At 41.7% G+C, this 13,608-nt stretch overlaps 3 protein-coding genes across 3 annotated transcripts in view; 1 reads left to right on the forward strand and 2 right to left on the reverse strand.

Moving 5' to 3' along the window:
* Positions 1-2,884, forward strand: part of pnp5b (purine nucleoside phosphorylase 5b) — a 5,291-nt gene extending 2,407 nt beyond the window's left edge. Inside the window, exons 4-6 of the mRNA XM_020586153.1 lie at positions 546-721; positions 1,528-1,718; positions 1,972-2,884. Of these exons, the coding sequence (XP_020441809.1) occupies positions 546-721; positions 1,528-1,718; positions 1,972-2,189 (585 nt within the window). The 3' untranslated portion in view covers positions 2,190-2,884. The remainder of the gene's footprint in view (positions 1-545; positions 722-1,527; positions 1,719-1,971) is intronic.
* Positions 2,885-5,951: 3,067 nt separating this feature from the next.
* LOC109951583 (zinc finger protein 510-like) lies at positions 5,952-9,061 on the reverse strand. The gene is made up of 5 exons (XM_020586158.1): positions 9,007-9,061; positions 8,505-8,682; positions 8,172-8,236; positions 7,801-7,894; positions 5,952-7,706 (listed from the first exon to the last, which is right to left on the reverse strand). The coding sequence occupies exons 2-5, from the start codon at positions 8,668-8,670 to the stop codon at positions 6,646-6,648; spliced, it is 1,386 nt and encodes a 461-aa protein (XP_020441814.1). The 5' UTR covers positions 8,671-8,682; positions 9,007-9,061; the 3' UTR covers positions 5,952-6,645.
* Positions 9,062-9,841: 780 nt separating this feature from the next.
* On the reverse strand, positions 9,842-13,602 carry LOC109951584 (oocyte zinc finger protein XlCOF6-like). Its single transcript, XM_020586159.1, has 2 exons — positions 13,119-13,602; positions 9,842-12,349 (listed from the first exon to the last, which is right to left on the reverse strand). The coding sequence occupies exons 1-2, from the start codon at positions 13,579-13,581 to the stop codon at positions 11,607-11,609; spliced, it is 1,206 nt and encodes a 401-aa protein (XP_020441815.1). The 5' UTR covers positions 13,582-13,602; the 3' UTR covers positions 9,842-11,606.
* Positions 13,603-13,608: the final 6 nt, after the last annotated feature.

Here is a 13,608-nt window from a genome sequence, read left to right on the forward strand (position 1 = left end):
CAGCAGGACAGTTTCTGAAAACCGCCAACAGTAAGCTGTGTGGAGTAACAGGAGCGACACACAGCTGCTGAGGGTTTCATATGTAACTCAGATTTCAAGGATATCTGGAAGATTGCTTAGCTACAAATGTCAGAGTTCTCAAAACATAAAACAAATTATCTACACGGCTGTGAGAAAACATGAGATGTGGGTTCACAGACCTTTTCAGTTTTCTGTTGATCATCTTCAGGGTGTTTTATTTATTCAGCTGGTGTGTGGAGATGGAGACATCACTGTGTGCGTTCCTCCCTCGGTGGGAAGCCACCTGCTCATTGTTGTTCAATAAAAGCAACTGAAGCCAACCTCAGTGCTGGAGACATTTAAAATCTTTGTGTCTGACGTGTTATTATAGTAGGGGCATTATGATGTGCTGAGTGTACTGTTAATCACTTGACATGCAGAGAAACAACAAAAACATATTCCTTGTTTGTGCACCTGGCGTGCCCAAAACTTGTGGTGCGTCTTGGTGATATGTATAAACACACACATTACCTTGTGTTCTCCAGATCACGCTGCCCATGCGCGTCTTCAAGCTGATGGGCGTGGAGACGATGATCATGACCAACGCGGCTGGAGGCCTCAACCAGGACTATAAAGTGGGAGACGTCATGATCATCAAGGACCACATCAACATGCCGGGGTTCGCCGGAGTCAGCCCGCTGACTGGACCCAATGATGACAGGTAGGTGGAGGAGCGGAGGAGAGCGGTGGAAGTGCATACTCAACACCTGCTGTTTTGTTTTGAAGCTGCTAGTTTTGCAGAAAAATGGTCAGTATTCACTAGTTATCTTAAAGTTTTCTTGTTTTCATGGTGGAAAATTAATGCAGGAGCGGGTTATTTAGCTCATTAAAGCAAGTTAGGTGAAGCCCAGAATTTGTGAGAAAAAAAAAAAAAAAAAAGACCTTTAAAGTCACGAGAATACGCACATATTTTTTGCCTGTATATGATTAACTGGTATAATAGATCATTTCAAATGGCTAATGTTTTACTAAACATTACAAAATGCTGTCAGGTTATTTTTTAACATATTCACTGTGTAAATGACTCAGCTGTACCACGTTTTCTCTTCCCCAACACTTTTTGGGATGTGCATTTTTCCATGCTCCCACACAAAACTGCCACACTTCAGCCCTGAAGCATCTTATTGTCAGCAAAAGCACCTATTGTTCTCGACCATGTGACCCCTGGCATCAGAGCACATACTTAAACAAACTGCAGGAGGGACTTGATGATCTATTTACTGGACTTAGATGACAAATCTCCCCTTGCACAGTGTTCATGAGTTTTGTCATTCATCTTGCATCATGACAGTCACATTCTCTCAGTAGGTTAAGCACAGTCATTCCTGTTAGCAAGAATCACTGGGGCGTTGACGAATCTCAGAAGTTTGGTGTATTGCATTAATGTTACCTGAGTCATTTGGGGGAATTTGACTGTTGAGCAGCACAGATGTGTTAACTCGACGAACGTCATGCTTCTCCCTTCAGGTTTGGCGTCCGCTTTCCCTGCATGTCTGACGCCTACGACCGTGAGCTGCGGCAGCTGGCGCACGACGTGGCAGCGGAGCTGAGCTACAGCGACTTCCTGCAGGAGGGAGTGTACTGTGTATTGGGAGGTCCCTCCTTCGAGACCATCGCTGAGTGTCGCCTGCTGCACAAGCTGGGCGCCGACGCCGTTGGTCAGTGTTAAGTCTCCCTCACCACACAGTGTAGTACACCTATACTTGTGAGGACATTCCATTGACCATCACATGTGTAACCCCCAACCCTTAATAAGGATTAATACAAGAGCGCATGCACATGTGCACACAAGGTCCAATCCACTATAGACAGTATAATTCTACAGTATAACATAAATGCTGACTAACCTTTGAATAGTACATTGAGAACGCAGCCCTTTGATGTCTCACCTTCTCTTTGTCTTCGCTGCAGGGATGAGCACTGTCCATGAGGTGATTGTCGCCCGCCATGCTGGCATGCGTTGCTTCGCCCTGTCACTGATCACTAACCGGGCGGTGATGGACTACGACAGCCAGGAGAAGGCCAACCACGAGGAGGTCCTGGAGGCGGGCAGGCAAAGGGCAGAGCAACTGGAGAAGCTGGTGTCCACCATGGTGGCTCGGCTGGAGCTCAACAACAACAACAACTGAACATGCACATCACAAAGCAGCATAAGATGATTATTTTAAAAATGCTTGCAAGAATTTCCTAACAAAAACTACTTATTTTACTACTTTTTAAACCTGTTTCTCTGCAAAATTAATTTTAATTTTTTATAAACATTTCCACAGACTGTTACTGTAAATCTTAAGTTCTCAGAAGTATGTCCACGGTTTCATGCACTCCATTAGCAGCGGCATTGACATTTTTGAAGTGTAGATATAAATGATGTCACACATTTCTGTACTGTACACATCTAACTGAAGCTCCACTGAAACTGCGACTACTTTAACTTAATAACTTAAAAATGAGTATTTATTCAGTGCTTTTACATTCCTTGATTTCTGTTAACAACCAACATGGATGCAGTGATATTTTCTAATGTAGAGGACCAACTCACCTTGCATGTTTTCTTGGCCGAAAGATGGTGCAAAACAATTTCATAGACTGCAAAAAAAGTTGTAAAATATTAATAAGATATTTAAAACATGTATTTAAGCAGTGTTTTTATTTGCTTTGAGAATATATATATATATATATAGTGTTTGATGGACAGTTCTAGAAAGGGATGGGACAGTTACCAAAGTATGTCGATATGATTCAGATCTCTTCGTCTTATTAACTTGGGCTGTCTGTGCTTTTACAGGTACTTGACTGAAAACTGAACAAGCTGCAGTAATTTTACAATAAAATGACTCAACTTGAAAACAACTTGTGGGTTTCTTGTGTGTCATATTTGTGACAGAAAGGTCGGATCTTTGCGTGTTGCTTCATCAGTGGGATGTCTTAACCTTAACCTTTCCCCAGAGTTGATCTTGAGTCAGTCTCACGGGAAAAAAAACAAATCTACCTTCAGATCAGTCTTGACATGTTGTGATGTTCAGCAGTTCAGAATTAGTTAGATTTTCATATATAATGAAAGGGCTTGAGGTAAACAAACTATATTGGCATGCATCTGCCATGTAAATTGCTAGAGGCAATAATGCAACACAAAGAGTGGGTGGCTCGGAGGAGGAGGAGCCCCCTGGCACGCAAAAACATGACAAGCATATGTGATTAGTGAGCATCTCGTTCCAAAACCACAAGCAGTAACCTGCTACCACAAAGCTGGAAGAACACTTGTCTAAATATTGTAATGCTATAGTGTTAAGACTGCACCAAGGACAAACCAGCCAAACAACACGGCCCCAGTGCGAAGCACAGTGGATATGGACGTCCACATACTTTTGGTGATACAGTATACTCTGTATTAACCATGCATCATGGTTAATATTTCAAGGTTCAAGGATTTTATTGTCAATTCACCATATGTGCAGGACATACAGAAATCGAAATACCATTTCTCTCTCACCTAGTATTGGGTGCCATAACATTTAGGAACTAAAATAGAGTAAAGCAGAATAAAAATAGAATAGAATTAGAACTGGATTAATGTAATTAGGAGAAATCTAAATGGTACAGCCAATAAGCTGTGACTCAAAACCGTGTGGGGTCAATGACAGTAGTGCAAACAATAGTAGGAGATTGTCAGATGGTTCAGCATCACCAACAACAACAAAAAGGGCCAGAAACACAAACTCCATCACTAAGTTGTCTCCTAACAGCATCTGAAACACAACCTGTACATTCAATGTGGGCTTTCCAGAGAAATAATGAAAAACAAGTCAAGCTGCTGTGAAAGAGAACATTTTATCAGTTTATCCTCATTTTCCTTCACTGTTCACTTTTCTCTCCCTCTCTCCAACCTGATCCCACTTTCCTACCCAAAATATCCCCACTCCCACTCTGCTCCCCTTCCTCTTCCTCCAAAAAGAAGAAGATTTTCCATGACGCTGAGGCTCCACTGTTTACAGACACACAAGGCCATGAGAATTTTATGATCTCTGTGTGGCCCACATGCCTGGATCCAGGCAGGGGCCATACACTTTGCTAGGATACACTGACATGCTGCTGATAGGTTCCTCTTGTTAGATTTATGACTACACAAACATGCACACACACCTTTACAACTCAAACAGACAAATCAGTTTGCTTTGCAACCTAAACTAAATCCATGTTGACCATCAGAGACATTAGGCTATTAAATTACATGCACAACAGAAAATAGAGTTAAAACACAAACCAGAGCACAGACAAGTCGGAGGGGCCAACATCACCATCCTATATATCACCAACGTATAGAGAGCGTGTTCAGACCAACCAAACAAAGCGGACACCTTTTACCTCCGACCAGGGATGTTATGGCTTTGGTTCTGTATGTGTGCTGGTTAACAGGTTTATGGATGAACAGCTGGAGGAGTCATCAGCATACTTGGTACCAAACCTAGGAGTGATTAGATTTTGGATGAAAAAAGGTCAAAGGTCAAAAGTCCCTATTGTTAACATGGGCAAAATAAAAAATAAAAATTGTATTTCCATCAAATGTTAATGGAATCATTTGAAACTTAACACACATATGTAGGGTGGCAGTGTCTATCACCAGACCAAATACATCTGGATTTGATCCAGATTCCGGATCTGATGGCCATTTAAAGTTAACAATGAAAACCCATTTAACGTATATTTTCTGCCATAACTGTAATGAAGACTGAACCCTGAACTGTTCAGGTAAGACGAGCAGTATAACTGTCTGTCAGATGATCCAGATCAAGTACTTGAGGACACATTTTGTGTTGTTCTAGATCTTGTTTTTCACAAGGGGCCCATTTATATGAGTGAATGTTGTGCCCTTGCTCTCGTGAACTCTGTGGTCTGGACGAACAGTGTTCTTCCATCTAAATGATCTAAATGATCTAAAGGCCTGTAAAATTAAAATTCAAAAGGTTTTTGTTTTGCACAAAGTCAGAGGGCGCAAGAGGAAAAAGCAAATGAATAAAGTGAAACAAACCCAACAAATACTGAGCAGAAGGCAACAGGTAGAACGGAGCAATAAGACAGAGGGGACATTCATGGATCAAGGTCTCGTCTTTGCAGCTATGCTGAAGGCTGCTGCATATAGGCTGTCAAACCACTATAGTTCAGTGTGGCCATTACTACTACTGTAGCAATAAAAACAAATAAATAAATAAACAAACTTCAATGTGTGAAGCTCATGTTGCCTTACAGGAAGTAGCACCTGTTCGACAGAGTGAAGTCTTAAATAATGAGCTACACTGTCCTCTGGTGGCAGAGTAAAGCCACAGCCTGAAAGAGCCACTATTTTGAGTGATGCTGAAATCATGTTTTTAAAGTTTTAATAAATCAAATCACTCATCATTTGTCAAGTAAAATACCAAACACTCACCAGACACAGCTTCTTAAAAGTGAGAACTTTCTAGTTTTTTTTCTTCTCATGGTCAGAATAAAGTGATTTTACTACATCAGCTTCAGCTCTGGGACATTTTTCTGTCATTTGATAAACTAAACCATTTATAATAAGAAATTAATCAATTTAACTAAAGAGATAAAATAACTGCTGGTTTTAGCCATAATTCTGAGGACCAGAGTAAAAAATGTTTCATTAAACCAGTGTTACAACAGTGAACGATAATGAACTCAACAACTTATTTGTAGACAAGTAGCGTGAGGAACACACACACACACACACACTAGTAACAGCAGTTATTGACACGTGTCCAGTGTGTCACTATCAACCCTCAGACTGTTCTGAATGAGGCACCCTGTACCTACACTTTGATTCTCAGAAACACAAAGAGGCAAAAGATCCAGCTTCTGATTTTAACAAACCTTTAATATAAATCATCAAATAAAGAGCAAGAGATTTCAGGAGAATTATGATGAAAAATTAATCTCAGAACAACAGTCAGGCACATTTTTTACCAATGCTGACTCAAAACATAAACCTGAGAGGTGCTTCAATGGCTTTGAATGGAAAAACCCACTTGTCGCTGTAACGGGGACAGTTTATGGGAATAAGCATCTTGTGGTTCTACAGCTTCACTGCTGGAATGAATTAATGTAATATGATTAGATTAGATTCAACTTTATTGTCATTACCCATGTACAAGTACAAGGCAACGAAATGCAGTTTAACATCTATAATATGATGCCGTTTCACTGAAACACTTTTTACATGAGCAGCGAAACAGACTGTGTCACTCGGTGAAGGTGTGTACGTATGTATGCAGGTAACTCTAAGAAGAAGCTGCAGGCTTTTGGTTGATGACTCCACATTTTAGATCTGCTTGTTTTTGGATCTCTAGCTTACTGACCTGTGTGAATTCTGTTCATTTGATTTTCAGAATTATGATAAGTATTTAAAAAAAGAAACAAACATCTTCAAATCCATCCAGATGGATTTTGCATAGTAAAATATGCATGAATATACAAAGTCTGTGAGCAGTGCCTCAAGGCGACAAATCCCAACCAAAACAATCCACCATTCACTGGCTGGTTGATTTGGTTTTGAAGGTCATTTGTGTCCTTTCACCTGGGCGACACGTCGCCTCAGCTGTATGTGTGGATGATTCTGTGCCGTTTCAAGTGGTGCATCAGGATGAAGGTCTTCCCGCACTGCGAACAGCTGTAAGGCCGTTCCCCGCTGTGAGTGCGCTGGTGGACCCTCAGGCTGCTCTGCTGCGTGAACCTCTTCCCACACTGTCCGCAACCGTACGGCTTCTCGCCCGTGTGTGTCCGGTGGTGTATGCTGAGGTGGGAAGAACACTGGAAGCTCTTCCCACACACCGTGCACCAGAACGCTCGCTTCCTCTTGTGGCTTTGCTGGTGCAGCTTGAACTGGTGCAGCCGGCTGAACGTCTTTCCACACAGTGAGCAAGCGTAGCCGCGTGCCATGCCGGAGAGGGGTCTGTGTGGGGTGTGAGGGTGGTAGTTGCTCGGTGTGAAAGTGTTGTGTGAGTGAGTCACCGCTGGCCTATCCTCAGCTGCAGGCTGCCTGTCAGGGTGCTCGTCTGCCTGCCTCAGATGTGCAGCATGGGAGGGGTTTCTCTGTGAGTAAACGTGTTCTTTCAGCCTGTCTGGCTGTAACAAGGCCCCTTGAGCCCTGGGCTGAAAAACGGATGACTGTGGAGCGTCCTTCTGATACTCACTGCTGTAGATCCCATTACATGGCCTCTGAGAGGATGCCTGGACACTACCCGACTTGCTAGCGTTAGAAACCACGTGTGCATCTGAATGGTCAGTGAATGTGTTGGAATACTCCTCCACCACACTAGAAAAGTCAGGAAAACCAGCGTCAATGTCATTGCCTTCGAGTATGGATGACCACAGCTGGTTCTCTCTTTCATCCATGGAAAAGTCAGCAGCCAGTTGACTCTGCTTCCCTGCGCTGTGCTGGCATCCATCCTGACTGAATCGTGTTCGCTGCTCCTCCTCAGTCTTCACGGTGAACTGAAGGCCAGCCAAGTCTCCTGTGTGCTGACCTGAGTTATACGAGTCGCTGTACTCTGAGGGCTTCTGTCTGGCAACCTCTGAATGGTTTAACTGACCATCCTCTTCAAACTGCTGGTTCTCTGGAGCATTAGGTTGACTAGGGTACTGTACAGCAGAGCCTTCGGGTGACAGGTGTAGAGAGAATTCATTTTCAAACAAAAGAAAACGGTGTTTTCAGATAGATCTCAAACAAAATCCAGTTTGTTAACTCACCAATGGCTCCAGCAGAATCACTGATCCACAGTGGCTCATCTGGACTCTCTTCTTTAATTGTGAAGGAAACAGCAGCATCCTCGATCTCAGGAAACTAAAGAGGAGATGGATTAATCCTGGGACAGTTGATTTTTTTGGCACTTTGTCATCATCATAAAGGAAATATCCAACACATCCCCCCTGAGCAGCACATGGCGACAGCGGGGAGGAAAAACTCCCTTAAACAGAAGAAACCTGTGACAGACCCCGGCTCTTGGTGGGCGGCTCTGAGGCCCTAGAGCAGATGCCCTCTTTAATCCATCCTTGTTTCAGGTACATCTACACATTTGTTTGGCTAACATCATTTAGATAATCAAAGTTCTGGAGTTTACCTTAATACCTCCTATGGGATGTGGACAATCACTCCCCACATCAGTTCCTCGGTCCATGTAGTTTCCTGGACGCAGGAATGGAAAAAAAAAACAAACACATTTCAACAACTAGACAAGAGTGAAACTGAACTATTGTTTAAAAAGTAAGGAAATACCTTCATTTAGCAAAAATGTATATTGACTTTTATAAGTTGCACAACATTCCTACAGTGCTGCCTTTCACTAATTTACCTGCTGGTTTATAAAACGACTGTATCATTGTTTTGTTATACTTTTCCATTAATATGCAGAACACATTAAGTCGTCAATTATGAACACAAATGATCATCTCACCGAACCCGCGCTGCAGCTGTGCGTTTTTGTTCTCCAGCATTAGCACTTTCCTCTTCAGCATCTCATTCTCGGTTTGCTTTCGGGATATTTCGAGATGCAAAAACGCACATTTGTCATCGACTAGTTTGGATATCTCTGCCACTGCTGCTTTCACCAAGACCTCCATTATTGAGGATAACTGCGTTTGAAAGGGAATGCACGTCGCCATATCAATTCACACAAAGTAATGTGTAAGAAAAAATATAATAAAAACCTCCTGCGGAGCAAGGATTCTTATAAAATATTGCAAAACACCGACGGACTAGGTAATTTTACATCTCTGGTTCTGGCTAGCTGGACCCTTTCTTCCGTGTGGCTAAGTGATCTACTACCGTAAATATAGCAGTATAAACGCAGCAAAAAGAAAAACCTACCAACAAGGAAGAGAGGAACAGGACTCTGAAAGCCTTCATCTTTGTTGGCACCACTCATGGGTGTTTTCAGGCACAGTGTATCTACTTACCTTGACCCGCTTTTGCCTTCTGTCAGACTGCCTTAACCGTGCGCAATCGGGCACACTCTGAACGCACCAAAGATGGTCAGCTGAAAAGACTGGTGCCTTTTGTAATACACAGTTGCAAAGAAGTAAAGACTTTCTAAGCGTTTCTTCTGTTATTATTACTTAAATAGTTACAGATTTCTGCATCACAGATGAGCTTTTCTTTGTATGTGGAATATTTGGGGTCTTTGGACTTTTGGTTAAACAACCCAAGGTGTCAACTTCCGCTCAGAGAAATATTTTTAGGTTTCATAGACTAAATTCATTATTTAAAAAATAATAATTGGCAGATTAATGAAAACTGTCATAGTATACAACACTGATCAAAACTGTTACCCCGTTTTGTGATTACACAAACTTTATCCTAAAAGGCCCGATCTGTGATTTGTGACCCTGTAAATTTGAGGTGAATTGGGAGACCCCCAAGGATCCACACTGGGTCCTCTTGCTATCTAAAATTACATAATGTGAGTGAATGTGTAAACTCTGAGAAAATCAGTCAAGGTGAGAGACGTAACAAAATGCAGTGTAGGAACAATAAGGACATTCAACAAACAATATTTAAGTGTCAGGCTGCACAGGTCAAAGAGTTTAAAATTTATATGTAAAGCCAAAAAGCTAAAGAAGGAAAATGACTTTTTTACATTTTAGTTTCACCTTTACACATGTACTCCTGCATAACGTGGCAAACTATTACTGTAAAGGTCATGTGAGCTACACTACAACTGGGTGAGATTGGCAACAACCCATCAGTGATTTCTGAAGTAAATCGATTAATCAAAGCAACCTGAAAACACCATAAATTAAAATGACAAAAACAAACAGATTTTTTTATTTTTTGACACTGTTCTGAAAGGCAGTAAGGTGCAGGGTTAGGGACTTCATGTCACCCTTTTGAAAATTCTTATGCTCAATACTGCCTGTGTAATTTGTTTTAGTTAAAGCTCCACTCCAGAGAAATTCTAATATTTATATTTGCATATAAAATTTATTGTCTGTGGCACAGGACACACTTGGCAAAAATATATCCCACAAAATAAACAGCAGTCAAAAAAAACAACTGAGAGAAGCTTTAAATTCTTTACATTCCCAAATCAAAACTCCCGATAATTACGGGAACCATACAGTATATATAACTGAGGTACAGTATTTCACATTTCTTTAGTTCAACATAATGCACAATTCTCCTCAATTTAGGATTTACTTGTTGTAGTCTGTTCACTTTCTCCAAGAAACCTTGGCCTGACCTGTGCGCTTCAAATTAGGCTTCTGAAAGACCAACCCAGCAGATTATTGCTAATATCAAAACATATTTACATGCAGCTTTGAAGGGATTTTGAGGTATACGGTATTTTGTATGAGAACAGGGTTTGACTTAAAATGAGGATACATCTGTTTATTTCCTATAAATATCCTTAACACTTTTAACAATAAGGTTTAACTCACTGCATTCTCCTCAACAGGAGGCAGAACTCCTTACATTAGGATGCAGTACATTGATGTGAACGCACATAAAGGCTACAGTGCAGTCAGAAACTACAAGATGACTTTTCCAAAGCTTAAACTGTAGACCTGTTTTATGTTAGGAATGGCTGAATAAATAAAGGTAAAGAGAGAAGAAACTTATACTAACAGTCCAGTTGGTTTGCTACCTCCATCCATAGATTATAATTCAGGTACCACTAAATACCATTTTGCCACTAAGGATATTTGTCATTGAACATTTCCTTACACTAAAGAGAAAAAAGGTAACACCACCTTATTAGGTGACATTATTATCTAATCTGTATTGTTTAAAAATATACAGCATTCTTGATAACGATAATTATAATGAGCACGGTGATCCATTTCCAAAACTGGACATATACTGTAAGAAACAAGTGTTTGAACACGGTGATCCTGTATAACTGGATGACCTAAACAGTCTGCCATGAAAACAGATAGTAGAAACTTAAAATGTCTTGGACTAAACTACATTTACACTCTCTTAACTTGTGATGTGAAAAGAACGAGCCAAAAATTCTATATTTCACTTAGATTTGTTACTTGGCTCTTCTCAAAACGCAGACAAGTATCATTAAAACAAATTCAGGAAAGTGAAATTATTGACAGTTCTGACTGTAGACCAGAAAATAGGTTGAAAACAGAACAACAGTCAAAAGCCCGGTGTGGGCCGACAGAGCGAACGTGTTCGCTGTCCATGCCAACGATGCTCAGGTAAGTCCAAAAAAAAAAAGTCCTGCTTTGTATACACAAGAAAAACACAGTAGGTCAAAACAGCAGAAAAACCTTTTGTGCAAAGTATCTGAAACGCACCAGAAAGAGATGCTCCTGTTCTTACTGTAAAAACCATTGTACTTAATCAGTGCTGCAAACTGAAAACTTGTTTTCCTGCTGTAGCCTTTGGACGTTTTGAGACAGGTTAAGTATTTATTTTTATCTCACACTCATTTATCAACTGTAAGAATATTAACTGGTGCACTTTATCTTTTCTTAGAGCTGAATGTGATGAAACCTGATGGTGAATCATGTGCTTTTCCTTCTTGTGTACATGACAAATGATTTTATTCTATATGCAATTGGAGGTGGAATTTCAGGAGGCTCATCTCTTTAAAAATCCTCCCACATATCTCACAGCTGAAGGACTGCTCTGTGATATTTTTACACAGGTGCCTCTGGAATAAACTGAAAGCATCAAAGCTTTGCCCACAGTTTGAGCATATAAAGCAATTTGGCCCAGTGCTGTCTCCGCCATAGCCGTCCTCATGGCTGCCTGATGCAGTCACATTAAGTTCAAGCACCTCTCCCTCCTGAATCCTGTCACTCACGGTGCTGTATTCATTCACAGCCGCCTCCTGTGTAACATGTCGATCCTGCAGCTCAGGTGCCACATCAGAGCTTCCTGACTGCATTCCTATCATGGAATACTGATCATTGTGCATCATTTCATCCTTTTCTTTGTTGTCTAGAAAAGGTGGATCCTTGATTGGTGGCTGTAAAAGTAGCGAGACAGTTTGTTCAGTGGCATCTCTATTGGTCTCGAACCCAGAGGTCCACGGCTGACTTTGGTCTGATGCTCCTGTGCTGTTTTCAGTCCCTGCCTGAATTACAGTGTGAAAACCCTCCCCATTTAGCTCCACTTTCACCATTAATGTTTGCTCACCAACTGACTCACTGTACACGGAGCCCTGTAACTGCTCCTCAAAAGCTGCCGGTCTGGTCTTGGGTTCAGCCGGGTTCTGCAATGGTTGACTCTCAGGCAGTGTAAACATCAAGTGATGGGCCTCCAGCGCATCTGTGGTCTCCCCTTTTCAGAAAAAAAGGCATGAGAATAAAATGAGCAAACAGTGTTAATAGATGAACGTTTGATGTGGTTACAGCAGCCGAGGTGTTTGTGTGTAAGACATGGAGCTGAAGACTGAAAACGTACTATTATAAACTGGCTTAAATTTACAGTTAATTTTGCATTTTTCACACAACGCTCTAGACATGGTAGTCATTATTTTGGTTATCAGTCTAGCTGTTTTTTGGGAATAAAATCCAAAACACGACTGGTTTAGAGCATGGATCGGGTCGCATACATCTGTCTGAACCCAACCTGTGCTCGAGAGTCTTGCATCTGAACCTGACAAGCTTACAGTATATAATGTCTAAACCTGACGTGAAACAGAAGCAGCTGAGTTTGTACAGTGTTTTCCCCCTTATCATTAAACGAAGCAGACAGTCAAGTGCTCCAGTCGTCTAGCCTAAAGTTTGACCTACATGCTTGAACATGACGCAGACCTGAACATACTTTCTAAATTTCTGTCTGAACCTGGGCCAAACCCTCAGGCACCCACAGATGCCATCGGGCTCGGCTCAGGTATCCACACTCTACACTGGTTCCAGCCTCTCACTTGCAGATATCTGCTGGTTTGCTCAAATATTTGTGACATTAATCTAAACACTTTGCATTTTGGACTGATGGTCACACAAATAAGCAAAGTGAATCTGTCACCTTGTGCTTTGGGCATGTCATTCTTATATTCTGGTAAAATGATCATTAGCTCTAGTCAATTTCAGCTTTTGGCTCTCACCATTTCTGTGTGTCCTCATGTGGCCCTTGAGGCTACTCTTCTGATTGAAGCACCTTCCGCATATATGGCAGCCATACGGCTTCTCTCCAGTATGAATTCGTAAATGTCTTTCAAGGTGGCCAGAGCGCTCGAAGACCTTGCCACAGTATGAGCAGATGAAGCTTTTTTTTGGTTTGATCAGCTGAAAAGACCTGTTTCTCTGCCAGTGGTGATTAAGTGAGGCTTCTGCCATACCACGCTCGCTTGATATCAGGAGTGCGTCGGAGGATCCACGCAGTGTTTGGGGGATCAGGCCGTTTGTGAGTTCTCCATATGGTTTCCCTGGAAAGGTGAAGGTGCTACAAGATGGTTCAACAGGTGCCGGGAGTAACTGAGCAGTCCCAGGGAAGGGCGCCATGTTCTGCATTAAGCCGCCCAGATGTTCCGCACGGCTCATCTCCATGTTGTTTTGTAATCTGGACATTAAATGCGGGCTGTCTCTCTCAAATGC

Source organism: Monopterus albus, unplaced genomic scaffold (assembly GCF_001952655.1).
Source record: "Monopterus albus unplaced genomic scaffold, M_albus_1.0 scaffold396.1, whole genome shotgun sequence".
NCBI classification, from domain to species: Eukaryota; Metazoa; Chordata; class Actinopteri; order Synbranchiformes; family Synbranchidae; genus Monopterus; species Monopterus albus.

Bases quoted from the DNA above. Each gene is read 5' to 3' on its own strand.
- LOC109951583 (XM_020586158.1), bottom strand. From the start codon at position 8,670: ATGGAGGTCTTGGTGAAAGCAGCAGTGGCAGAGATATCCAAACTAGTC. The intron at 8,237-8,504 runs GTGAGATGATCA...TCCTGCGTCCAG, and splicing joins ACAGCTGCAGCGCGGGTTCG to GAAACTACATGGACCGAGGA. The intron at 7,895-8,171 runs GTAAACTCCAGA...TCTCCTCTTTAG, and splicing joins ATCCCATAGGAGGTATTAAG to TTTCCTGAGATCGAGGATGC.
- LOC109951584 (XM_020586159.1), bottom strand. From the start codon at position 13,581: ATGTCCAGATTACAAAACAACATGGAGATGAGCCGTGCGGAACATCTG. The intron at 12,350-13,118 runs GTGAGAGCCAAA...TTTTCTGAAAAG, and splicing joins CATGAGGACACACAGAAATG to GGGAGACCACAGATGCGCTG.